Below are 26,091 nucleotides of genomic sequence, written 5' to 3'. Positions count from 1 at the left end.
ACCAATAACCTTGAAACCTATCCAGGAAGGATTGTTGGTCCCAAATTATAGCCCAACTTTAGGGAAACAGAGGAAATATTTGTGAACCAAAGAAACACCACCCAAGTCCTCCTATTCATCTTACCCCGCCTTTCCACTCTGAGCACTCAAGAGAAACTTCCTCACTTTATGAGATGACTGATGATATCTCTTCCCTTCTGAGTCCTCCCTACTATCAAGCAATCTTTTCATCTAGAGAAGATAAGGAAACACTGCATCCCAGGGAGACCTTGAGAAGCAGGGCTCTCCTGTGCAGAGGTGTTTCTTGTCCCCCGCCTCGTGAAGGGTAACTCTAAGCCCATCAAGGGGCATCCCTCTGACTTGCCCAAACCTCCAGCGAGTCCTCCAGCCCCTGGCTGACTATGATCTTCAGGGATGGAGGTGGTGAAATTCTTGGGAAACCAGAGCCCAGACAATGCAGTGATTCTCACTGTCCAATCCAGACTTCATACTTCAAAGGGAGCTTTGCTCTCATATTACCAGAAATTCCACAGGCAAAGAGCCGGGTAACTTTATTTCTCATTGTTTAGGAATTTGATTTTTATTATCAAATATCTACTATAAAAACAGTGAAGAAAATTTTTAAAAACACATTAAGGGGAAAAAAAAATCACCGCAGAGGCAGTGTAACACAGTGGTTATAAACGTGAACTCTGGCGTCAATCTCTCCACTCCTAACTAGTTGTGTGTCCTTAGGTAGGTTTCTTATGATCTCTGCCTCAGTTTCCCCACTTGTAAAATTGAGATAATAATAGTTCCTATCTTATAGAATTAAGGGGATTGAATAAGTTAATATCTGAAAAGCATTTTTTAAAAAAGTCTAGTACATGGTAAGTGCTATATGTGTTTGTAAAACTTAAAATCTTAATTAGGTTAATTTACCCATGAGTATTTCCAGTCCTTATGCAAATACACTTCTCAGATGTTCTAGTGGATATATACATACAGTTCTATGTCCTTTTTATTCCTTTATGTTATGCGTTCTGACTCAGTGTCCATAATTATAACTTACGTGATGGCCTAAAACAGATTACAAACTAATTGTCCAACTGCAGTAATGAGTAAACCATGGACACTGACACACTGGGTTATTAAGTATCACCTTTTGTTCCAAGAACATCAGTCTCATACTTCTGCGCGATAACCTTTCCATCATTAGTAATCTCATTTACTACTCTAAGGCTAATCCTGATTAAAGTAAATATCCCATTCAATACTATTTTTTTTCTTAAATTCAGGTTTAGTATTCCATATTCTATTCTTAAAGGGCACCCAGACCCTCCTCTTACAATAGCACAATCTGTGTTTCCATAATGATGCACAAATATTATTGTAAAGCTTCCATTCAATACTCCAGCTTGATGCAAAAGAGTGTATTTCCAGTTGAAAATACTTTTCTAGGATAAAGTTTTTCCCATAACAATGCACTCTGAGCCACAAACAGTAGAGATCTCTTACTAAAAGACGTTTCATTCCCTATGTTCATGTTGCTCAAGTAGGATTCCTGGTGAACCATGAGGGGAGTCTGGAGTTCTCTTCACTGTACTTATTTGATTTTAAACAAGGGCTACATAACTGTGGAAGGCTTTTACTTATTCTTTTCATTCACAGGTTTCTTCTACAAAGGTAATTTCTACTGATTAATAGGGGGAGAAGTCTTACTAAACTCTTATTAAAATTTCCCCACTTGATTATACTTATAGGGTTTTTTCAGTGTGTTATCAAGTGTACAATAAAATAAAAACCTCATCAATTCAATTCACAGAGTTTCTCTTCACTATGAATTCTCTGGTGTTGGAGGAGGGTTGAGTGACCACTAAAGGCTTTTCCGCAGTTGTTGCATATAAAGCGTTTCTCTCCACTATGCATTCTTTGATGAATAATAAGAGATGAATTCTTACAAAAAGCTTTTTCACAATGATTACATTTGTAGGGTTTTTCTCCAGTATGGTTTCTCAGATGTACAATAAGGGAAGAACTCTCATTAAATGCTTTTCCACACTCATTACATCTATATGGTTTCTCTCCAGTATGAGTTCTCCGGTGAGCAATAAGATGAGAGCTACAGTTAAAGGATCTTTCACATTGGTTGCATTTGTAGGGTTTCTCACCAGTGTGGATTCTCCGATGAGCAACAAGGTGACAGCTCTGGCTGAAGGATTTTCCACATTTATTGCATTCATAGGGCTTTTCTCCAGTGTGAGTTCTTTGATGTCTAACGAGGTGAGCCATTTGGCTACAGGATTTTCCACATTTATTGCATTCATAGGGCTTAATCCCAGAATGAATTATTTCATGTTTAGTGAGGGCTGAACGTTCTCTGAATGCTTTGCCACATTCCTGACAGTTATAGGGTTTCTCTCCCGTGTGAGTTCTCTGATGGGCAATAAGGTGGGAGCTCCAGCTGAAGGATTTTCCACATTCAGTACATTTATATGGTTTTGCTCCAGAGTGAGTTCTTTCATGTTTACTAAGGGCTGAGTAATCCCTAAATGCTTTTTCACATTCATCACATTTAAAGGGCTTCTCTCCAGTATGCATTCTCATATGGGCAATAAGATGGGAGCTCCAGCTGAAAGATTTCCCACATTCAGTACATTCAAAAGGTTTCTCTCCAGTATGAGTTCTCTGATGCCCAATAAGATGGGAATTCCAGTTGAAAGACTTCCCACATTCATTACATACATAAGGTTTCTCTCCTGTATGAATTCTCTTATGTACAATAAGATGAGAATTCCAGCTGAAGGCTTTTCCACATTTATTACATTCATAAGGTTTTATTCCAGTGTGAGTCCGTTCATGTTTAGTAAGGGCTGAACGATTCCTAAAAACCTTTCCACATTTATCACATTCATAGGGTTTCTCTCCAGTATGAGTTTTCTTATGTTGGATAAGGTAAGAACTCCAGATGAAAGATGTTCCACATTCATTATATTCATAAGGTTTCTCTGTAGTGTAAGTGCTTGTATGTTGTGTAAGGAAGGAGTCATACCCAAAGACTTTCTCCCATTCGTTGTATTTATATGCTTTCTCTACAGTACCAATTTTTTGATGTTCCATAAAGGATGAAAAATAAAAAATGTTTTCATATTCTTTGTAATCATACTGGTTTCCTCCATTATGAATTCCTGGATGTTCACTAAATGATGGGCTCTGGTTAAAGATTTGATGGCATTCCTTATACTCATAGAGTTTTTCTCCTGTATGCATTCCCATATGATCACCAAAATGCAGTATGTGATTGAAAGATTTAACAGCATCAGTACATTTTAAAAGATTATCTCCAGTTTGTACACTTGCAGGGTGAACAGGCTGCATGGACTGGTAGAAGGCTTGGTCATACTCATTATTTTCACAGGTAATCTTATCAGTATACATTATGGCTGAGTTACATCTCCAACTTTCAGCATTTACATCAGGCTTATAGAAATGTTCTATTTGAGAAACTTTCTGAGATGGAACAATGCTTAAGCTCTGGCTACACCCTGCTCCAAGTTCACAAAACTCAGAGCCTCTTTGAGATAGTATCTGCTTTTGCATGAAGACCATCTGCCTCATAGCCGTACTCTGGTTTACGTGATACATTTCTAATTGGTCTTTACATCCCAAAACTTCTAACCTGGAGAACCAAGGATCATCCCATATGTATCTCTCCAACTTCATGCTATGGGACTGTTCCTCCTCAAGTATGCTCTGTGTTGGGATCAATGCTTTGCTTTCAAGATTTTTCATCCATTCTGAAATAAATAGAAAAAGTCCATGAGAGTATAGAGAAAACAAATTCTAAGAGTAGGGTGGACAAGGTAAGATTTATTGCCCATGTTATTGAAAAGGCAAGTGTGAACTTGTTTCCAAATAGACTGGTAACCCAGAGAAAGATCATAACAGGAAAGAGGAAAATAGTAAAGAGTGAACATAAGTAGTTAACCAGAATACAAAATGTGTAATGAATATGAATAAAACCCATTTAGGAACATTTCCCCATGTAAAGGAGGACTAGAGTAAGGAGCTACTGAAAGCCTGCACTTGGTTTCCTCTGGACTTAGCTCCACACACCTTACTCTCTGCTGATGCTGCTCTGCATCCTTTCACTGTAACAATCCATTACACTGAGTGTAACGCCTTCTGAGTTCAGTGTGTACTTCAGTGAACCACTGAACTTGGAGGGGCTGTCTGGAGGATCCTGACACATTTAATACTACTAACGTGAAAAAATGACAACTGGTTTAGCAAAAGACAGACGAACAACCAGCCCCTCAGCAACTAATATTTTAATTATTAAAGCGTGTCAATTCATTTATGTGTTATAATGTCCTACTGCTCTCCTATTTGGACACCTACCAAAAAAATGAGGGGTGTTAAGCGAAAGTATCACCAACAAGCCTTCAAGCCTTATTTCCTATTCCACAGAGTTCACTCAGTAACACAAAATCATCTGCCCAAAGGGCAAAAATCACAGAGTTTAAGGATACTCCTAAAGTTCTTGTAACACTGCAGAATAATTTGTAGAGTGATGGCAGAAGAGACAGACTTGAAAGACAGCATACTGCGAAGAAAAAGATACAGGAGTTATAGTCTGATAATCTGTATTTAATTACTGGCTCTGCCACTCCCCTTAGGTGAGTTTTCTGAAGATTAAATGAGATTGTAAAACCAACAAAATGCCTGACAAATTCAATATGTGGAAGCCACCTATCATCACGGCTGAGGTATTAGTCCTCCAACAACGGAAAGGTCTTTACTAGTTTCCAATTGCTGCTATAACAAATCATCCATCTCACAGTCTGAAAGTCAGAGGTTATCAATGGTTTTCACTGGGCTAAAATCAAAGTAGCTTCCCTTCAGAAGCTCTAGGGGAGAATCCATATCCCCGCTTTTCCCAGCTTTAAAAGCTGCTTGTATTCTTTGACTTGTAGCTCCTCTTTCTATCTTCAAAGTATATTATTCCCATCTCTGCTTCTGTCAATCATATTGGTGTCTCTGACGCTCACTCTTATAAGGAACTCATGATTACAATGGGCCCATCCAGACAATCCAAGATAATCTCTGCATCTCAAAGATTCCTAGTTTAACTCACATCTGAAAAGCCACTTTTGCCACATAAAGCACCATATGCAGCTTCGGATGTGGACATTTTGTGGGGGGAGGAGGGTATCATTATTCAGCATACCACAGTGTCTAAAAGCTACAGGGACCCAATAAGGACCTAGACCCTGGTTTTCTTCAGGTTTTTCCTGCTTTCTTCACTATATACTATTTTCCCCTTTTACTACCCAAGTCCATTACAACAGAGAGAGATTCTACTCTGCTGAAGAACTGGCATTTATTATTAATTTTAAGCTTAGCTCCTAGAAGTTAGGGAGTCCTGCTTTGTGCTCAGTTGTGTCCAACTCTTTGTGACCCCATGGACTGTAGTCTACCAGGTTCCTCTGTCCATGGGATTTCCCAGGCAAGTATACTGGAGTGGGTTACATTTCCACCTCCAGGGGATCTTCCTGACCCAGGGATCAAACTCGCATCTCCTGCATTAGCAGGCAGGTTCTTTACCTGCTGAGCCACCAGGGAAGTCCCAGAAGTCTGGGAATGATCTTCAAATAGCTTTTGAATTTTCCCAGTAAAAAACTTTCTAAAATGGTAGCTGATCAAGTGACTGACGAATTTCTGACCAGCTTTACAATCAGTACTTGTGGCCTGAGCGTATCTTCCACCTGTAAGTTATTATCTCTGTGATGAAAGGACAATTGAAACACTGTGATTGTGGGGCTGTAGATGCTAAGCAGGTGAGAGGCCAAAGGAGATCAGCATGACAGAAGCCATCCAGCAAGGTTTCACCCACAAGAAACGACATGAGCTCAGCCTTCGAGCATGGCTCAAGTACAGACTGCCAGAATAGCACGAGCAGAGGCAAGCTGATGAGCAAAGGCATCACACATCCTTAAGGATGCCAGCTGAGTAAACTCCAGGAATTAGGCAGGAAATAATGAGAGAAAAAGAAAACAGAGAAAATTGGAAGGTCTTGAAATCAAGTCAGTTATTTAAAAGGTAATGCAAGTCATTGTAGGTTTATTGGCAGAGACCTCATAATGGAAGACTTCAGGGATGTAAATCTAGAAATACCACTTGAGAGGCTCATAACAAATAAAAATTTACTCAGCAATTTGAGCTGGATGAGAAGAGAGATTACTTCTTAGAGAGGAAAGAGCAGGGAGTCAGGATGACTTCCCCATTTCCAGCTCTGGGGACTCACAGAAGGCTGGCACAAGGAATACACATCAGGAAGATGGGGATACCAGCCAGAAGGGAAAGCTGAGATTCCTGGTTCTATCAGTATCAAGGAGACAGCTGAGATGATCTGAAAGAAGGCAGAAGTGTAAGGCTGAAGCTGGTGGAACCGCAGGGCTCAGGATGATTACTCAGAAAGGTCAGCACATAAAAGCTACTGGAAATTATGACTCCTTGGTACAGGGTTTCAGATCCAGATGGGGGCAACAGGAAAGACTCCACAAAAGCCCACTTTGTTAGAGTAGACAGGAAGATGTCCACCTTTAGGACTCAAGAGAGAGCACAGTATATTGTTAAATTAAAAATAACAAAATACAGAACAATGTGTACTGTATTTTACCTTTGGAAAGGTGAAAAGTAACTATGTGTGCCTATATGCTTAACCAAAGCTGTGCAGTGACCCAGAGAGAGTTTATTCAAGGAGAATAGTTAATTTTGATAGTAACAGATTTGTAGCATTTTAACTTACCCTAATCCCATCTCTGACTCCTCAACTCAGCAGTAGCCTTGGAAAATAACATCCCATATTTCTGGTGCTGGAGGAAACAGAACAAAGCTAGAGCTTTTTCAAAGCCTCACTCCCAAAGAATAGTCATTATCTGAGCTGTTTGGTGGTTCCAAGAAAGATCCCACTTGAAAGGCTTGTGGGAACTTGCACAGTGCTAAAAGTTTCCAGAATGTAGGGATCTGTCAAACATTTCCAGGCAAAGTTTTAAGAAGCCTTTTTTTTATTTTAAATTACTGTCTAAGATGATGGAAAATGGTTGGGGCAAACAATATACAAACCAAAAAATAAAAGGAAAAGCTGAAGAGTGAGATATGTACAGGAGCTTTGAAAAGTTCTAACATATTCCTGGGAATCTAGAAGGCCATGTGCATACACACTATAGTTAAATTTTCAAAAGTCAAAGAAAGAATCCAGAAAGCAACGAGAGAGAAGTAAGTCATCACACACAAGGGATCCTCAACAAGATTAACAGCTTATTTCTTATTAGAAACCAGGGAGGACAGAAAAAAGAAATGTGGCAACCACGAATTCTATACCTGGCAAAACTATCATTCAAAAATAGAAAAATCAAGACCTTCCCTGAGAAAACAAAAGGTAAGAGTTTGCTAGTAAAGCTGCCCTGTGAGAAATGCTAAAAGGAGTTCTTCAGACTGAAATGAAAAGACAATAACTCAAAATACAGACCACCAGTGAAGGTAACTATATAGGTAAATACAAGACTGTATAAATGCATTTTTGTTTCCTATCTGATTTAAAAGACAATTACATAAAATACAAACTAAACTGCTGCAAAGTAAGACATTAATTATAATTCCTAGGACAACCACTAATAAAATAACCCCAAAATTTATAGTAAAAGGAAAGGGGTTACCTGTGTGTGTTTCTGTGTGTCTCTCTGGAGGATACCAACAGTGTGAGTAAGTATAAATGAAACTTTCTTTCACTTACCCATTTTATATAGCTTTGAGTTTTTAAATCATGTAAATACATTATCTGTATTAAACAATCACTTTTGCTGGTTTTTTTTTTTTTTTTTTTGTAAAGAAGAGTCTGTGACTACAGGATACAAGTTTTGCAATAAAAATTAAAAAGCAGGTAAATGAATGAGAAGTCTTTTTAGACAAAAGGGACAGCACATGAGAGGTAAGGAGGGAAACTGCAGCATACAAAAATTGCTACCTTGTTAAGAAGGTGGGAATCTTTGTTCTGAAAATAGTACAAGGGATGAAGCTCCTTGGAAGGAACTGTGATGCTATCTGAGGAAGTGAACTCCTCATGGCCTCAGCCCTTTTCTCAAAAAGTAGGGCTTGGAGGAAGGTTCCTGTCTCCCACCTGGGGCCTGCTCTCACCTGGACAAGTGCCTTGAAGAGGATAGGCTGGTTCCATTGACCATGGCTCTTCTCCTTGCTCCAACAGGGAGATGACCTCAGGCTTGGTGATCTGATTCCCTACATGAAGAAAAACACAGACTTGTATAGTCATGTAACCCTCCTTCCCCTACTCTTTTCATGAGTGTCTTCAATTCATACTTTATGATCAGTAGGGACTCCATCCTTGAACTTCAGGGCTCATGATCACCTTGGCCCTCCTGAGGCTCATATAAGATGGTAAACAGGGAGTAGCAGAGGGTATTGCAAGGACAGCTTCATTATTCATTTGGTATTCATTCGGTCAGCCACCAGCTTACCTACAGACAGCAGGTGCCCATAGGTCTCCAGCATTACATCACGGTACAGGGTCCTCTGAACAAGGTCCAGCTGCCCCCACTCCTCTTGTGTGAAGTCCACAGCCACATCATTGAAGGTCACTGGTTCCTAAAAGACCAGACATGTTCCTCTTCAACCGGGAGACACCTCTCCCTGCTCCCTCCTCCATCTAGTGTTTTCTGGGGAGGGAGTAGGGCTGACAGCATTGGAGAGGAAACAGGACATAGAGGAATTGCCCTGAATGTATTCAATATTCTGACTGATGTGGGTAAGGTCTCACTGGGAGCCAGCCAGGGCCCTGCATTTGGGATGTACTGTTAGGAAAGTGGATACCTGGGCTCACAGTAACCACAATAAAAATGAGCAGCTCTCTCCCAAGTCTTGCTCAGTTCTAGTAACACTGGGTAGTATCTGGGCAGTTCTTCCTGCTTCTCCAGAGGTGCAGACACTTAATGAGACCAAGACCAGGACCAGGACCAAGATGGACGCAGAACATGAACCCTGATCCACAGAGCAGAGAACCTGGGGCTGACATCTGCTCTACAAGTGGATCCAGGACCTGCAAGGGTTCTCTAAACATTCAGAGGCTGCCTTCCTGGGCACAGAGAGAAGTTTCCACTCCCAGATTATTTCTGAGGACAGCCTCCCAAGGACTGGAGGTGGGGTGGGCCAGGACTGAGCAGAACTGTCCAAGCCAAGGAGAACCACTTACAGTTGCTATCAAAGCACTCTGAGTTCTAAAAAGTTCATATTGACGTTTTTAAGAACCAGGAATACCCACTAGAAAAATTAAAGGACGTCTGATTCTTGCAACAAATGCATCCTGTACAGCCCTTTGAAGCCATCAAAGTGAGTTTCAGGTATCTGGGCACTTCCAGGCTGGGGCAGGGGCATATCTTCCCTCATGAGGGCAGTGGGGAGTGAGCTGTGTGTTGTCGGAGGTATGCTACAAACCCCACAGCCCCTGCTCCTTTTGAGGCCTCTCTCTTGGCCTGTCTATCCACAATGGTCCTCTCCTCCAGGTCTGCACAGAATTCCCTCAGGATAAACACCCACTGAACGGACACGTATGCAGTGCGCTTCCCCTCATAGCATCTGGTGAACCTCTACAAAGCCTGTTAAACACTTCTCTTCCAACCACATACGGCCGCCTTTCTTCCGTCCCTGTGGGTCATGGCTCATAAACCAAGCCTGTCATCTCTGATGAGGGCCAGCTCTCATGCTGGGTCTTCAGAGTAGATTTCTCTGCTGGTCTGAACTGCTCCCCTCACCCCCTTCACACAACTGGCTTGAAACACAGAATTGCTTCTGCTCCCGTGATTCTCTTACTCCAAAAAACATTTTCAATGGCTGACTACAACCTCCTATGGTGAAACCCTCCCAAAACTCAGACTCCTCAATGACAATGGGTTTTCCTCTTGAAGACTTGCCCAGGCCTCAGTTTTCTTAATGGTAGCTGCCTCTACATTCTTGGGTAACGTAAACATTTTTACTTAAATGTGACATTCAGGTAGAGAAGTGCATAAAACCTAAGTGTGCACAAAGCATAAACTCACTGTACTTCCAGAGTGATACACTCAGGGGTGTTAGGGAAATTTAAAAAAAAAAGTCTTGTTTAGGCTTCAGAGACAAAGCAGAACAGGCCTCTGGCCTTGCTTCTAACCTGTGTGGACAGTGCCCAGACTGGGAGTAACTGTGTGCTGAGTCCAAGACCTGCAGCACCTTAGATAAGATGAGGGAGGAATCTTGAGGTCCTTGAGCCCCTGAAGGGGGCCGGGCCAACCAAGCCCCAACCAAGCCCCAACCAAACCCCAAGTCCCAGCAACATCCCAAGTTTTACAAGACACAACAAACAGCATTAACATGAAACCAGGCTTGCAGTTTGGTCACAGACTGATGATGATATTAGTTTGCCGCCATCCTGGAACTGAGCAGGAACCTAAACTGCAATCTCTGAAGTCTCACCCACAGAGTGGATGCGCGGCCTGGGACCCTTTCCCAGTTGGGACTCCAGATGTGCTATGCCTTGGGACTTCCCAGCAATGTTTAAGTCTGGATGTTGGTCAAAACACAATTTGGTGATGTATCCTCTGCTCTATTTCTCTTTTAATGTTAATATATTGAAAGGAAGGTAGATAATTCTCTGACAAATATTTGTATTATTTATTTGTATATAGCGAGTGGCTTATTTTGTTAACAAATCCTTTAAACCTGATACGAAAGTGAAAGCTTTTGGCAAAACCCCAGGCAGGAGGCCATGCTTCCTGCCCAGGGTGCTCTTAGGATGCTATCTCCCTGTAAGGTGGCACCTACTTACATGGCTTCAAAGTTCAACAGTTAACAATATCCAAGCCCACACCCTGGCAGCAGTCAAGCAGGTGGAATAAGCCACAAGTTTACCTCCCACTCCTCCAAAGAGCCCAACAGATCCCCACACAAATACTTAAAAAGGAACAACCACCTTTAACAGAGACAGAACAAAAAAAATCACTAGAAAGAATCCACAACTCCTAATAAAACAGTGGACCCTGGCACTCTGGCAATGATCAGCAATGACTGCTAAACTACAGGTGCAAAGCAGACAGGGAAATTTATGACGGAGGGATCAGACTGACTATACCTGCACCCACTAATCAATCACATCATCTGGAAATGGGACAACAGACAACTTGTGCCAACTCATGCAGCACAGGAGGGACTCAGCACCACCTATCAAGGACTCTTGCCCAAAATACAAAGCCTGTAACTGCTCTAGCCTCTAGCTCAATTACCCGTCTACAGGAGACAGCAGGATGAAGGAATTCATCCAAGGACATCACAAGGGCAAAATTAGGCAAACCAACAAGAGAGGCGACCTGGTTTCATCAGCATATGAAATACAAGCAATGTGCCATTCTCGCTTGGATCCTGATCTGAGTAAACCAACAGCAAAAGATATCTTGGGGACAAGTGGGGAAAACTAAATGCAGGCTTGGTACTAAGTAATGCTAAAGAATTACTGTTAATTTTGTTGGGTGTGATAAAGGTATTGTGTTCACTTCCTAAAAGGTGTGTATGTCTCAGATACATACATGGATGATGAAACAATGTAATATCTGAGCTTTGCTATAAAATACTTTTTTCTCCTAATATTTGACTTTTAAAAAAAAAGTTTTTCGTTGTTGTTTTATTTATTTTTTATTTATTTTTTCCATTTATTTTTATTAGTTGGCGGCTAATTACAATATTGTAGTAGTTTTTGCCATACATTGACATGAATCAGCCATGGATTTACATGTATTCCCCATCCTGATACCCCATTGGAAATCAACTATACGTCAATAAAAATAAACTTTTAAAGAAACTTATTGACATATAGTTGATTTCCAATGTTGTTTATAACTGTTGTATAGCAAATTGATTCAGTTATACATATAAAGTGAAGCTGCTCAGTCGTGTCCGACTTGTAGCAACCCCATAGACTGCAGCCTACCAGGCGCCTCCATACATGGGACTTTCCAGGCAAGAGTACTGGAGTGGGTTGCCATTTCCCTCTCCAGGTTATACATATATATACATTTAAAAAAAACACTCTTTTCCATTACGGCCTATCATAGGATCTAGGTTTTTTTTTTTTTTTAAGGTATCCAAATAGACACAAAGGCAGAAAGCTGAAAGCTGACATTTGTTTGCTAAGGTTGATGAACGTGGATATCTGTGGTCAGCTGAATGATGGTCCTGCCAAAGACGTCCACATCCTAATGACGGCTCCCTCAACATGACAAAAGATGTCACAGTTACAGCAATGAGATTACATTAAGGATGCTGAGATGGGGAGATTATCTTGGATTATCCAGGTGGGCTCAATGTAATCACAATGGTGCTTACAAGTGAAGGAGGCGTCCGCACCAGAGAAGACGAGACAATGGAAGCAGAGTTCAGAGTGATGCACGCTGGAGGTAAGGCCCCCGAGCCAAGAAATGCAGGCGCCTCCAGAACTGAGTGAAAGCAAGGAAGCCAACTCTCCCCCGATGTAGGCCCGTTCCAGACTGAGAGCTCCAGAACAAGAGAGCAGATTCACGGTGCTCTAAGTCGCTGTTTGTGGCCGAGCCCCCAGGAAGGTGAGAGCCCTGTAGGCCCGTTCCAGACTCAGAGCTCCAGAACAAGAGAGCAGATTCACGGTGCTCTAAGTCGCTGTTTGTGGTAACCTGTTATAGCACGACAGGGAACTAACAGGTTTAAAAATCACCTGGCTTTTTTTTAATATTTGTTTTTATTTGACTGTGCCAGGTCTCAGTTGTGGCATGTGGGATCTAGTTCCCTGACCAGGGATTGAACCTGGGACCCCGGCATTGGGAGCACAGTCTCAGCCACTGGACCACCTAGCCAGAGTCCCCCAAACCACCTAGTTTTAAAGAAAAGCCAGTCAGCTAAAGAAAAGAAGCCATCAGCACGTGGTGGTCCACACATTCCTGTAAGATGGGGAGCAGAGGAAAGTGTGGCTGAACAATGAAACACCAGAGACCCCCACCCTGCACTTGAGAAGGGGCTGCAGTGGAAGGAGCACCCCAGGAGAGGCTCTGGGCTCTGGGTTTAAATGCCACTGAAGTCAGGAGTGAAAATCAGGCTTAAAGGCTTGTACTCAGGACACCTTTGCCACTTTCCCCTCCTCCCTGCCAGCCACTCTACCTGATGGGAAAGTGTGTAAGAGGTTCTCAGGTTGCCCAGGTGAGTGACCGCCTTGAAGCTGAGACCCCCTTCAGCCCAAAACAGGGAGAGAGGAGGGGTCTGTGGATGACCTGACAGTCAGCTGTATACCCAGGAAACTGCAAGCAGAACTGATCTGGTGATCATGGCCCACCCAGGCCCATGCAGTTTAGAATGAGACTTGTCAGGAGAGACAGAAAAAGAGACAAGGAGGGAGTGAGGTCAGAAACCAAAGCTGCTCAGCTGCAGAGAGCCACAAAGTTCTCTGGTAAACACAGACAGATAGGAGGGCCCCTGAACACAGGAGAAACACCTGCACAGGTGGAGACTGAACTTAGCAGCCAAGGGGACAGAGAATCCAGGCTGCAGTCACACAGAACTTTCAATGGTCTGAAATTATAATCCCCAGACTGGAAAGTTTCAGTATAAAACAGGACAGGATGATACAAGAGGCTTGGAGTACAAGAACCCACAGAAAACGAAGAGACAGAAAACACAGCAATCAGGTCAGGAGGTCATATAAATAACCTCAGAAAAACAATATAAAGGAAAAGGACAGGAACGGATTTTGTTTTAAAATAAAGGACTTCTTTACATAAAATGCTAGCCATAAGCAAAAACAGATACATTTGACAAATATATACCGAAAAACATTTCCCTGACAAAAGACACCATAAAGTTAAAGAGGAGAGGGAAAAAGTTGGCTTAAAGCTCAACATTCAGAAAACTTAAGATCATGGCATCCAGTCCCATCACTTCATGGCAAATAGATGGGGAAACAGTGGAAACAGCAGCTGACTTTGATTTTATTTTTTGGGGCTCCAAAATCACTGTAGATGGTGACTACAGCCATGAAACTAAAAGACGCTTACTCCTTGGAAGGAAAGTTATGACCAACCTAGACAGCATATTAAAAAGCAGAGACATTACTTTGCCAACAAAGGTCCATCTGGTCAAGGCTATGGTTTTTCCAGTAGTCATGTATGGATGTGAGAGTTGGACTATAAACAAAGCTGAGCACCGAAGGATTGATTCTTTTGAACTGTGGTGTTGGAGAAGACTCTTGAGAGTCCCTTGGACTGCAAGGAGATCCAACCAGTCCATCCTAAAGGAGATCAGTCCTGGGTGTTCATTGGAAGGACTGATGTTGAAGCTGAAACTCCAATACATTGGCCACCTGATGTGAAGAGCTGACTCATCTGAAAAGACCCTGATGCTGGGAAAGATTGAAGGCAGGAGAAGGGGATGACAGAGGATGAGATGGTTAGATGGCATCACTGACTCAATGGACATGAGTTTAGGTAAACTCAGGGAGTTAGTAATTGACAGGGAGGCCTGGCGTGCTGCGGTTCATGGGGTCGCAAGGAGTTGGACATGACTGAGTGACTGAACTGAACTGAAAGTTAAGACAAGCTACAGACTGGGAGAAGATAATCCGTATACAGCAAAGATTCAGGATCCAGAAAGCATGAAATGCTTATGTATCAACAGAGTCTACAGAAATCTAGAGATGGGAATGAGACTGAGAGAAGGCAATACAGATGACCAATAACTACATGCAAAGATATTCAACCCCACAAGCAATCAAGGACATGCAAATTAAAGTAATACATTTTCTTGGTCTCCAGGTAAGCAAAAATTAAAACACCCAATATTAATACTGTCAAGTGGCAGCAAATATGGAAATAGACACCTTCCCCCAGAGTGGGGAGACTGAGAAGGGGCTTTGCTCTTTCAGAGCCACATGGCAGCACTGGTCATACTGACAACACATATACCCGAAAACTTAGCAAAATTCTGCTTCCAGGAGTATGCCAAGATAAACTTACATGTGCACACAAGTAAAATTGTAATGTCCACACAGCTTTGTTTGAAATAGGAAAAATGGTAGAGGGAGGGAGGACTTATAAGCCTATCCACAGAAAAGATGAATATAGAGCGCATGTCTTTGATAGGGCAAAAAGAAATGTACCTATCTTTACTATCACATGGTGGGACCTCAAAATTGACCTTAAAAGGTGTAAAGAAAGCATGTATAAAGCACTGTTAAAAACTGTAAGATTATTTATTACCTTATATCTACAGTTTATTATCTACATGTATCATACTATCTATATAGTACGAAAATGGACTTGCTGTACAATTATTTTAAGTGGCTGTTCTCAGGAAGGGTAGGAGAAGAATGTAATTGGGGACTAAAAAAGAAAGCAAAGCAAATACAGCAAAACATTAACAACTGCTCATTTGGAATGATGGGAGGCACCCTGTCTAGCTTATCACTTTTTATATTTTTCTATAGTTATAGAATTTTTCAAAATAAAAATCTAAATAAAACATATTTCCAGAGTTGAGAGATGTCATCAAAATTGAAGGATCCATGATCTACCAAATAGAAAGAAAAAAAGACCCCCAGCAGAACATGCCCCAACATCAGGCCCCAAAACTGAGGCTGGTGATGAAACAGAAGGAAGAGATGGCAGGAGACAGGCACCTAGTCTCACCAGCTGTGGAGCGAAGAGGTGGAGCTGGGAGAGGAGTGTCACTGTTACCTAATGCTCAGGAGCAAGGCGGCAGGGCAGAGAAGGGCCCACCTCTAGGTAAGAGTGAGCCCTTCCAATTCTCACGTAAGCCTTACCTGAATTCCCATCTTCCAAATTATTATCTGCCATGATGAATTGCAAAGATATTTCACCCAAATTTTGGTAAATATTTTTGGACAGATGGCTTTGCATACACATATAAGCATTTATCTAGACATTCTAAGGCAGTTTATGAAATCTGATACACCAGCCACACATAAACCATGGGAGGACGCAGGGGGTGATGAGCTGGGTCTCAGCTGTTTGCCTGACAGTATCTCATCTGACTGCTCCTGCATTACCTGAATTCTCTGACCACTGGCCCCTTCATGGAACCTAGCAAAATTCAGATGTTGGACTCTTTGGCATCTTCAGAACTTCATGATTTATTACTATTTTAGGGCAAGCTCTTTGCAGAGAAGGAAAATGTAACTTGAGTGTGTTCATCCTTGAGACAATCAAGAATGGGGGCAGAGTATTCCATTAACTGATGTCTTATATGAACATTTATTGTGCAGAAAACGTTGGCGGATTGTTAAGGAGGGGTTTAAGAGTTTCCACATTTGGAGTGGCTGGCTGGGATTTTTAATGGGTTGGAATATTATTATTTTCCCTATTCATCAAAATAATGGACTCCCACTAGCTGAAACTTCACTAATCAACATGTTTCTAAAATCAGACTATACCGATAACAAGGGATGACAGCCATTTGATGTTTTCACCAAGTGAATGCTTTATTTCAATAAGTATTTAATTTGGAGGGAACAACAAAGGCATAAGGGGCTCTTGTCTGTGTTTCTGAAAACCTTACTTAATACAAAACTCACATATTCAAGACTTGAGTTTCCCAAAGGGAAAGATCCAAAGTGAGTGTGGAGAGAGGGCCAGGAGTATGTGCTCATACTCTTCAGACACTCTTCAGACTCTTCAGACACTGGAGGGTGGTGTTATTTGAATTCTCCATTTTATTTTCTTGGTATTAACTCTAATAATTCTCATAAACCCTCACAAATATTGCCAGCTAAGTGCAGCACAATGGTTATTAGAACTTCATAGCATTTCACTGCAGCTAAATTCTATTCCCAAGCAACTGATCAGGGCCCATCTTTCAACCTAGTCTAGGTTCACTACTGACTATGTTACAGAATCTAAAAATGACTGCACACTGTAACAGCAGCAAACACCACTCACTCAACTTTTGATGCCAGACAACCACCACCCTGCATCACATGATTCAGGCCTTGACTCCCAGAGACAGCAGCGCTGCCATGTGGGGACAGCACACTTATGACAAGCTTCACCAGTCAGCTTTTAAACTGTGGGAGGTTTTGTTGATTTTTTTAACTTGGTGGGAGACACAAAGTTAGGCAAAGATACTATTAACATTTTTAAATCACAGTTATCTCCCATTTGCTTGACTCATTATTGTTAACTTAGAAATTAAAAACCTAAATATAGTAATGGAACAATTTTTGTCTTTCATAGCAGAAAATCATTAGGATACACCTAAATTCAATGAATTAGGATAAAAATCTCTCATTTAGAAGGAACCCTTCTCTCATGGCTGAGACAGTAAAGAATTTGTCTCTGCAATGCCAGAGACCTGGGTTTGATCCCTGGATTGGGAAAATCCCCTGGAGAAGGGAATGGCTAACCACTCCAGTATTATTTCATGGAGAATTCCAGGGACAGAGGACCTGGCAGGCTACAGTCCATGGGGTTGCAAAGAGTTGGACACAACTGAGCGACTAACACACTCCTAAAAAACTGAAACAGTAAGTTAAAAATGGCTATTTCTGTGTCGTAAGGAAGAAAAAAACTGATAAATGATATCACATCAATAACCTGTCAAAACATGCTAAGTGACAGAAGCAAACACAAAAGGCCATATATTATTTGGTTCCCTTTATATGAAATGTCCATGATGGGCAAACACAGAGAGAAGCAAATTAGTGGTTACCAGGAGCTGGGAGTTGGGGAAACAGGAAGTAACCTTATACTAATGTGTATAAGGTTTCTTTTTGGAGTGATGAAAATTCTAGATATTGGTGATGGCTGCAGTTCTGTGAATATACTAAAAAGTCCACTGAACTATGTACTTTAAAAGGTTGAACTTTATGGTATGTGAATAATATTTTCATAAAACAGTTATAAAAAAATTCTTAAGTGGCTGCCTCCAGTAAGGAGGCTTGGCAAGAGGGGAGGAAGGGGATGACACCTCTCCAACATCATTAACTCTGCTCCTCTGTTTCTCTAGGGAGCCAATCTTCTGCCCAAACAATCACAAAGTCCTCCTGCTTCAACTCCCTTATATGTATCAGATCTTGCTTCCAGGTGCCGATCAGACTGAAGCCTGATTCGCCAGCCTGCCTTCCAATCCCCTTCTTTTCGCTCCCCTGCCAGGAGCATTCTTCCAGCTACATTTTAGACCCTGGTGCTTCTCGCTCCCAACACTCCTGTGGCTCCTTACTGCAACCAGGATGGAGCCCCAACTCTGTGGCAGGCATTCAGGATGCAGCAGGGTTTTTCCTGGCTTTCTTGGCCTAAAATCAAATTACAGTCAGCCTTCAACCAGATGCTGGTCATGCAGTGTGTCCCCATGGTGCTAGAGAAGGCAGATTCCTCTCACCAGGCTATGCCCATCTGGCTGATGTGTCCCTTTCACCTCTTGGCTCAGGAGCATCCTATCTCCCAGGCAGCCTCCCTCTCCACAGCAAAAGGACCCCAGCTGCGGCACATGGCCTCCATGCAGATTCTGTCCCACCTCCAAGGCATCCGTTGGGCTCAGCTCCTGCAGGGCTCAGGGCCTTTCCAGGCACCTCAGGCCTGTGTCCTGAATCACATGTACAGCACCAGGCGAATGCTAAGGCCTCAGGAGCTGACTAAACCACCCTGGAAAGGGGCCTGGGAGCTCCTAAGGACGGGGGCTCACAACTGACCTTGTTCCCCTCTCTAAGCACAGGGCTCAGCAAACAGGCCCAATATGAGTCAGGCACTCAATATATGGGAGGGAAAAAGGGGAGGGGACTGCTTGCCAAAAGGGACTGACCCTTATCTACCAAACAGCCCACAGCACACTGGGGCTCAAGGACTCTGAATAGACTGGTTGACAGTGAGGTTCCAAGTCATGGAAAACTGAATTCTCCCTATCTATGCTCAGAAATCAATAAACTTCTGGCTGATTCCTTCTCTATTCAAACCCTGGCTGTGGTAAACTGAGGAGCCGTATCAACTGGGATGGTCAGGGACACCCTCAACACCTTAGGAAGAGGGTAAGCCATCAGATAAAAGCAGAAGCCCCATCTCACCTGGGTCTGGGCTGTTGGGAGCCCTGGGACCCTCCTTCTCTCCTCGGCGGTCTCCTCCACTTGCCAGGTAGGGTCCTGAGGGCACAGAGCTGGGGGAGGAAAATGAAGTCACAGAGGCAGCTCTCCCTGCCGAAGTGGCCCACCTGAGTACTACTTCCAGACCCTGTCCCTCCCTTTTGGGCAAGGAAAAAGATCCACTTCCTCACATTACAATGAAGGCAGTGGGATCCAGAGAAGTTAAACAATAAATCTAAACACATGACCCATCCCTGTTGTCCTGAGGCACTGTCGTAGAGAAAGTACCTGTTCACAGCCTTTCTGGGTCTGAGCCCTAAATGGCCACACATGCATTCTCATGCATCCTGTTCTGAGGATTTCATCACAAGATCCCCCAGTAATGTGTTCAGATTCTTCCCTGTTCCAGCTCTGCCAAGAGACAGATGTGGACCAGTCCCCCTCCTCGCTCCCCACCAGCTCTGATTTCCAGCAATGGTAGGTTACTGATGGGAGAGACCACAATATGGTAACCAATGTGTCTGATGAGGAAACAGGGTCTTGACTCACCCCAGGAGGCCCATGGGTCAACAGTCGTCATCCCCCAGGATTGGTCCATAAGGAAACCTACACCAGAGGGTCAGGTTAGGACAAGGAAAGGAAAGGACTGTGACACTGATCCTAGTGACTAAAGGCAACAAGATGGAAAAGGAGACCTGTCTCACTAATGTGCACAACAAAATTCCATAAATAGAGCCCAAGGACATGTGGGGGAAAAAAACAACATAAGCTAGATTTACAGCAAAAATGCACAACTGGGTCACTTTCAGGAAATTTATTGATATGATACAGCTACTGAACAATTAAGAACAGAACCCCTTAAGTGGCTGGAGAAGTATCTGATAAAATTGAACATCATTTAACTTTTAGGAAACATTACTAGTCTTTTGATGTCTTTAATGACAGATACATGAAACTTCACTTAAAAATAAAACACACTACTGACACCATTTAATGATGTTCTTAAATTATAAACAAACGCTATACAGTGAAAATAATACAGGTAAAAAACATGGGGATGGTAGAGAAACTTTGGTTGTATATGACTGTCTTCCAAGAAATTTCACAAATTACCAGAAAAATCTCTTAGAACTAATGAGGCTTCTCAGGAGAGAACTATAAAATACATGAAAATTACATTACCTTTTATACAGCAACCAATTAAAAAACAAAACAAGCTCACTTAGTTCTAATTCTGTACCAAGATAAAGAAACCGCCTCCAATCCCCAAAACCCTTACTCCCTCTACAGCTCTGACCCCTAGCTACAGTGGGTCACCACCAGGGAGGCCCAGAAGAAACAGGATTTGAACTCACCCCATGAACCCCACGGGTTGATGGCAGCCATCTCGCAGGATTAATCCACCAGAAGCTTGCCCAGGAGCAGTGGACTTGGGTGATTATTGAAAACCAACTGCAAAACCCACCTAGTAACAAAAGTAGGAAAAGGGCATGGTCCAGGATGAGGAGGGAGAAATTTGTCAACCGTTTTCATGAGACGGGTACTGATAACGACGAGGTAGCTTTTCTAATGATTTAACAAAAATCGTTGTAAAATCTACCTACAACCTTCATATGTAAGTAGTTGTCTAGAGCTGAGGGGAGGGAAGAACGGGCGAGTGGCAGCTTAATGGTTCAGGGTGGTTTTTTTGGGGGGGGGGGCGGGTTGAGAGATGATGAAAGTGTTCTGGAATTATATAGTGGTGATAACTGCAAAACGCTGTGAACGCACAAGAAAACCACGGACTTGTACGCTAAAACAGTTAATTTTAAGTTATGTAAATCTAATGTAGGAAAAAAAAAAATCTGTCTCTTGGTGCAGGGACCAACAGAAAACCAAATTTGGAGGCCAGACCAACCCTAAATTCTAGAACTTTATGCAAGTTCCGACGACCTCTCGGAGGACACCAACGCCAACTGGCAGAGCTCTGCGGATTCCTGGGAGCGTGTATAAAGCACTGGAACGCCCTATGGGCACCGGGAGCACCGGGATCTGCGCCCAAACTCCAAGTTGGCACACTAAATATTCTGCACGCTTGTCTGCAACTTGACAAAGTCATCCGGTCACTGCACCTTTAAAGGAGCCCCGGGTTGTTCCAGGTCACTTTTGACTTTCCTCTGTGACAGATGAGAACGGGTTCTCACGAGAAACGCCCGTCGGGAAAGACAAGGTGGACTCCTAGGGACAGCCTTGGAGGCGTCCTCGTCACCTGCCTTCTGGCCTCTCATCCCAGACTTCCTCCGTACTCCCGCCGCGGGTGCGATGCTCACAGCCCGTCCTGGGAACGGCGGACCTCACCTGGTTCGCAGCCGCCGGCCTCCCACCCCTGCTGGCCGGTGACCCCTGCTCTCCGCGGGCAGCTAGACAAGCTCGCGCTCGCTTCGCCGAGGGCGTTCGGCTTTTGTTGCGCTCACATTCGGCCCGGCTCGGCCTTGAGCTTGGGGTTCCCGCCCCGGGGACAAAGGCCCGATGCGCCGGGCTCATCCGGGCCCGCCCAGCCGATCCAGCGCCTCCGCGAAGCCAGAGGCGGGCCAAGGGACCTGCCCTGGCGGCGAGCCAGCCGCAGGTGTAGGCGCCACCTCTCCCCGCCCGTTCTCCCTACCCTCCGGGCCAGCGGCAGCGGCAACAGTAATAATCCCACCGCCCGGGCGACCGCTTCACCTCAGCCGCGGACAATGGCGGCCTCTCCCCCGGTGTCGACGGGGACACGTCGCGCGGGCTACTGGGAGTGGTAGTTCTAGGGACCCGCTTCCGGTATACCGGAAGCTCCTCCTTGGCAAATTCCCCAAGCGGCACTTGTCGCTAGTTCCGCCTCTTATGGACTTACAGGGACAGCAGTGTCCGAGGCCTTGGCGAGGTGGGCGATACTGTCCTAGACGCGGACCGCGCCGGCTAGGGGGTGGGCTTGGTAAGTCGCCGCCCGGCGAGCCTCAGTTTGCCTGTCCCTAAAATGGCAGCTCACGGTAGCCGCACTTTGTAGGAACTTTACTGAAGTCTGTTGAAGTGCTTTCCTTTTCATTCAGTAGTTAAAGGGTTGTAAGGAAGGCTTTTATGTACCGTTTTCGGACGAGGAACCCAATTTTGAGCTTCGCCTCACATATGAAGCCTTACCCCTTGTTGCGAATCGAATTTGAGGCTGCTGAACCGACGCCTCCTTCCCAGGAAAGGATTTGGGAGGGACCCTTGCCCAGAGGATTCTGGCCCTCCTGGCCCCTACTCTTTACTCCTCATTCCCCTCACCTGTTAATTTGTCCACCCACGTTTCTATTGTTTAGTTGTAACAACAGTAAGATGGTCAGAGTGAGTGGCGGGTTGGAGAGAGCCTGGGGGCATCAGAATGGCTCTGCTGTGAGCCAGGGCATGGGTCTGAGCAGAGCAGCCATAGGTATCCCTGTCCGCATCAAAGGATCACTCACTCTGGCTTTTGTGAGAATAGGCTCAAGAGGGTGAGGGAAGGACCTTGATGACTTTTGAACCAATGCAGTAATCAAGGTGGGTGGGGATCAGTGGTCAGATTGTGGACCGGTTAGTATTTTTAGGGTAGCGCTAACAGGCAGGGGGTTCAAGTTTGTGCATCATGGACTGCAGTCCAGCCCCTAATATGGAGAACAAGGCGTGGAGAAGGCCTCTCAATGCAGAACTGTTTACCAGGGGTGAGTGGAGAACGTGTTACAGGTGTGTGATGAAGCTGCTTCCTTTTTGTCCAGGCCCTCGGCTACTTCAGTTACCAGAGCTTGCTGGATGGTACCCTGTTCTCTGAGTGATGGGGTGGCCAAGACTGGGCCAAACAGCCATTTTGGATGCCTCTATTACAGAAGTCTGGGCTGTGTCTGAGCAGTTACTGAGGTTTCTGAATCGGAAAAGACCAGAGCGGTAGTAGAATGTATGCTGTCTGTGGACATGCTCCCTCTGAGAGATGTCCAAAATGTGATCACCCCATGGCAAGTGAAGGGCTCCAGCCGGTTCCATTTTGTCATAGCCAGATGAGAACGAAAGGTTAAGGTAGGGTGAGTCAAGGACACTTTATTTGGAAAAAGTAGGGCATTTTATGAGCTGGGTTGTAGGTCACCAACAGTAAAATAACTAGTACAAGTCAGCTAGACTAGAAGTTATTAGTTTTCTGCAAAAGCAATTGCAGTTTTTGCTTGTTTTAATTTGCCGTCTGATACTGTTTTTGTTGTTGTTCAGTTGCTAAGTCGAGTCTGACTCTTTGCAACCCCATGGACTGTGGCACGCCTGGCTCCCCTGTCCTTCACTTTTTCTGGAGTTTGCTCAGATATTGATATTGGAATACATTCTAAATAAATGTGGTTATGTTATATATCATTTTAATGCACATTTCTCATTTTATTTTTTTTTTGGTAATGACATTACTTGCTGTTGATTTTATATTTATTTTAGACTGAGAAAGATTGAGGGCAGGAAGAGAAGGGGGTAACAGAGGATGAGATGGTTGGATGGCATCACCAACTCAATGAATGTAAGTTTGACCAAACTCCAGGAGATAGTGAAAGACAGGGAAGCCTGGCATGCTGTAGTCCATGATGTCGCAAAATGTTTGACACAACCCAGCGACTGAACAACAACAACAAAAACAGTGGAAATGATGTTAGACAAAAAGCAAATTCCAGAAATTTTCTTATTTGAGTTCAAAATGGATCATAAAACAGTGGAGACAACTTGCAACATCAACAATGCATCTGGCCCAGGAACTGCTAATGAACATACAGTGGTGGTTCAAGAAGTTTTGGAAAGGAGACAAGACCCTTGAAGATGAAGAGTGTAGTGGCTGGCCATCAGAAGTTGACAATAACCAAATGAGAGCATCATTGAAGCTGATTCTTTACAACTACATGAGAAGTTGCCAAAGAACTCAACATCAACCATTCTATGGTTGTTTGGCATTTGGAGTAAATGGGAAAGGTGAAAAAGATCAATCAGTGGATGCCTCATGAGCTGACCAAAAAAAAATTGTTGTTTTGTAATGTCCTCTTATTCTGTGCAACAGTGAACCATTTCTCGATTGGATTGTGACATGCAATGAAAAGTGGATTTTATACAATAACCAGCAACGACCAGCTCAATGGTTGGACTGAAAAGAAGCCCCAAAGCACTTCCCAAAGGCAAACTTGCACCAAAAAAGGGTCATGGTCACTGTTTGGTGGTCTACTGTTGGCCTGATCCACTACAGCTTTCTGAATCCTGGTGAAATCATTACATCGGAGAAGTATGCTCAGCAAATGTATGAAACACACCAAAAACTGCAATACCTGTAGCCGGCATTAGTCAACAGAAAAGGTTCAGTTGTCCATGACAATGCCTGACCAAACATCAGACAACCAGTGCTTCAAAAATTGAACGAATTGGGCTACAGAGTTTTGCCTCATCAGCCATATTCACCTGACCTCTGGCTAATCAGCTACCACTTCTTCAAGCATCTTGAGAACTTTTTGCAGAAAAACCACTTCCACAATGAGCAGGATGCAGAAAATGCTTTCCAAGAGTGCACTGAATCCTAAAGCACGGATTTTTATACTATAGGAATAAGCAAACTTATTTCTCACTGGCAAAATCTTGATTGTAGTGGTTCCTATTTGGATTAATAAAGATATTTTTGAGCCTAGTATAATGATTTAAAATTCATGGTCTGAAACTGCAATTACATTTGCACCAATCTAATACCTCATGCTCTCAAATCCTAGGATTAACTCATTTTCTCCAGCTAACATTCTAAGAGTCACAAAGGTCAACACTTGGGATTCTGAGTACCTCCCCACCACTCCCCACCTCCCCCCCGCCAGATGAAAGTCAAGATGTTTCTCTACAACTGGTGACCATGTAGAGGCTCCCCTTTCACAGGTCTGCTTTGCCACCAGTTCAACATTCAGCATCCAGTTTCTCATGTGCCTGGAATTCAATGTTAGATGTCTGCTCCTTTTTCTTTTATGAAAAATATGTAAGACATAAAAATTTGTAAGAGATTCAATGAAACCTGTGAAAAGACTCCTAAGCTGAATGAAAAAATGAAAAAGAACATCATCAACCTGCAGGCCTAAACCCCTTTGTTCCCCTCTCTTCATTGGAAAAGACCCTGATTCTGGGAGAGATTGAGGGTAGAAAGAGAAGGGGGAGATAGAGGATGAGATGGTTGGATACAATCACCAACTTGAGCAAACTCCAGGAGATAGTGAAGGACAAGGAAGCCTGGCATGCTGCAGTCCATGGGGTTACAAAGAGTCAGACACGACATAGCTACTGAACAACATTCCCCTCTGAAATAGCAACCCCCCCTTCCTCTGGGGGCAGCCACTGTCCTGAATGAGATGTGAATCATGCCATGTGTTTCCTGAAACTTTATAATGTGTCTGTTTCAAAATAATACAAAGCATGTTTTGCATTCATATAAAAGCATATAATTTCATCTGCAACTTGCATTTTTTGCTCCATAAATTTATCATTACAAGACTTATCCTTTCACCTTTGTGTAGGGCTTTTTGTTATTGTTATTTGTTTTGCCATGTTACCTGTCGGAATCTTAGTGCCTCAACCAGGGACTGAATCCAGACCCCTGCAGTGGAAGTGTGGATTCCTAACCACTAGACCTTCAGGAGAGTCCCAAAATTTATCCTTTTTGATATGTGAGACTCAATTTCATTTATTTTCTCTGCTGTATAGTTTCCCATTGAATGACTATACCATAATTTGTTTATCCTGTGTACTTTTGATGGCCACTTAAGTTCATTGAAAAATACTCATTAAAGCAACACCCTAGAGCCCATGCTACAGAAGAGAAGCCACCCCGATAGGAAGCCCATGCACTTCAACTAGAGGAAAATCACATTAATGAAGACCCAGCACAGCCAAAAACAATTTTTTTAAGCAAAGATGTCATCATGAGAGAGTTTATGCTAAGTTGCTTCAGTCGTGAC

At 43.3% G+C, this 26,091-nt stretch overlaps 1 protein-coding gene across 1 annotated transcript; it reads right to left on the bottom strand.

Annotated features, from left to right (window-relative positions):
* Positions 1-1,947: 1,947 nt before the first annotated feature.
* On the bottom strand, positions 1,948-21,839 carry LOC110140892 (zinc finger protein 606). The gene is given in 8 exon segments (XM_020899557.2): positions 1,948-2,002; positions 2,005-3,776; positions 8,179-8,277; positions 8,517-8,643; positions 19,109-19,197; positions 19,673-19,729; positions 20,479-20,588; positions 21,461-21,839. Coding segments are annotated over 7 exon segments (2,217 nt in total). The 5' UTR covers positions 20,510-20,588; positions 21,461-21,839; the 3' UTR covers positions 1,948-1,960.
* Positions 21,840-26,091: the final 4,252 nt, after the last annotated feature.

The sequence above is a fragment of the Odocoileus virginianus genome, chromosome 20 (assembly GCF_023699985.2).
Source record: "Odocoileus virginianus isolate 20LAN1187 ecotype Illinois chromosome 20, Ovbor_1.2, whole genome shotgun sequence".
Lineage (NCBI taxonomy): Eukaryota > Metazoa > Chordata > Mammalia > Artiodactyla > Cervidae > Odocoileus > Odocoileus virginianus.
This window is presented reverse-complemented; position numbering and strand designations above follow the sequence as displayed.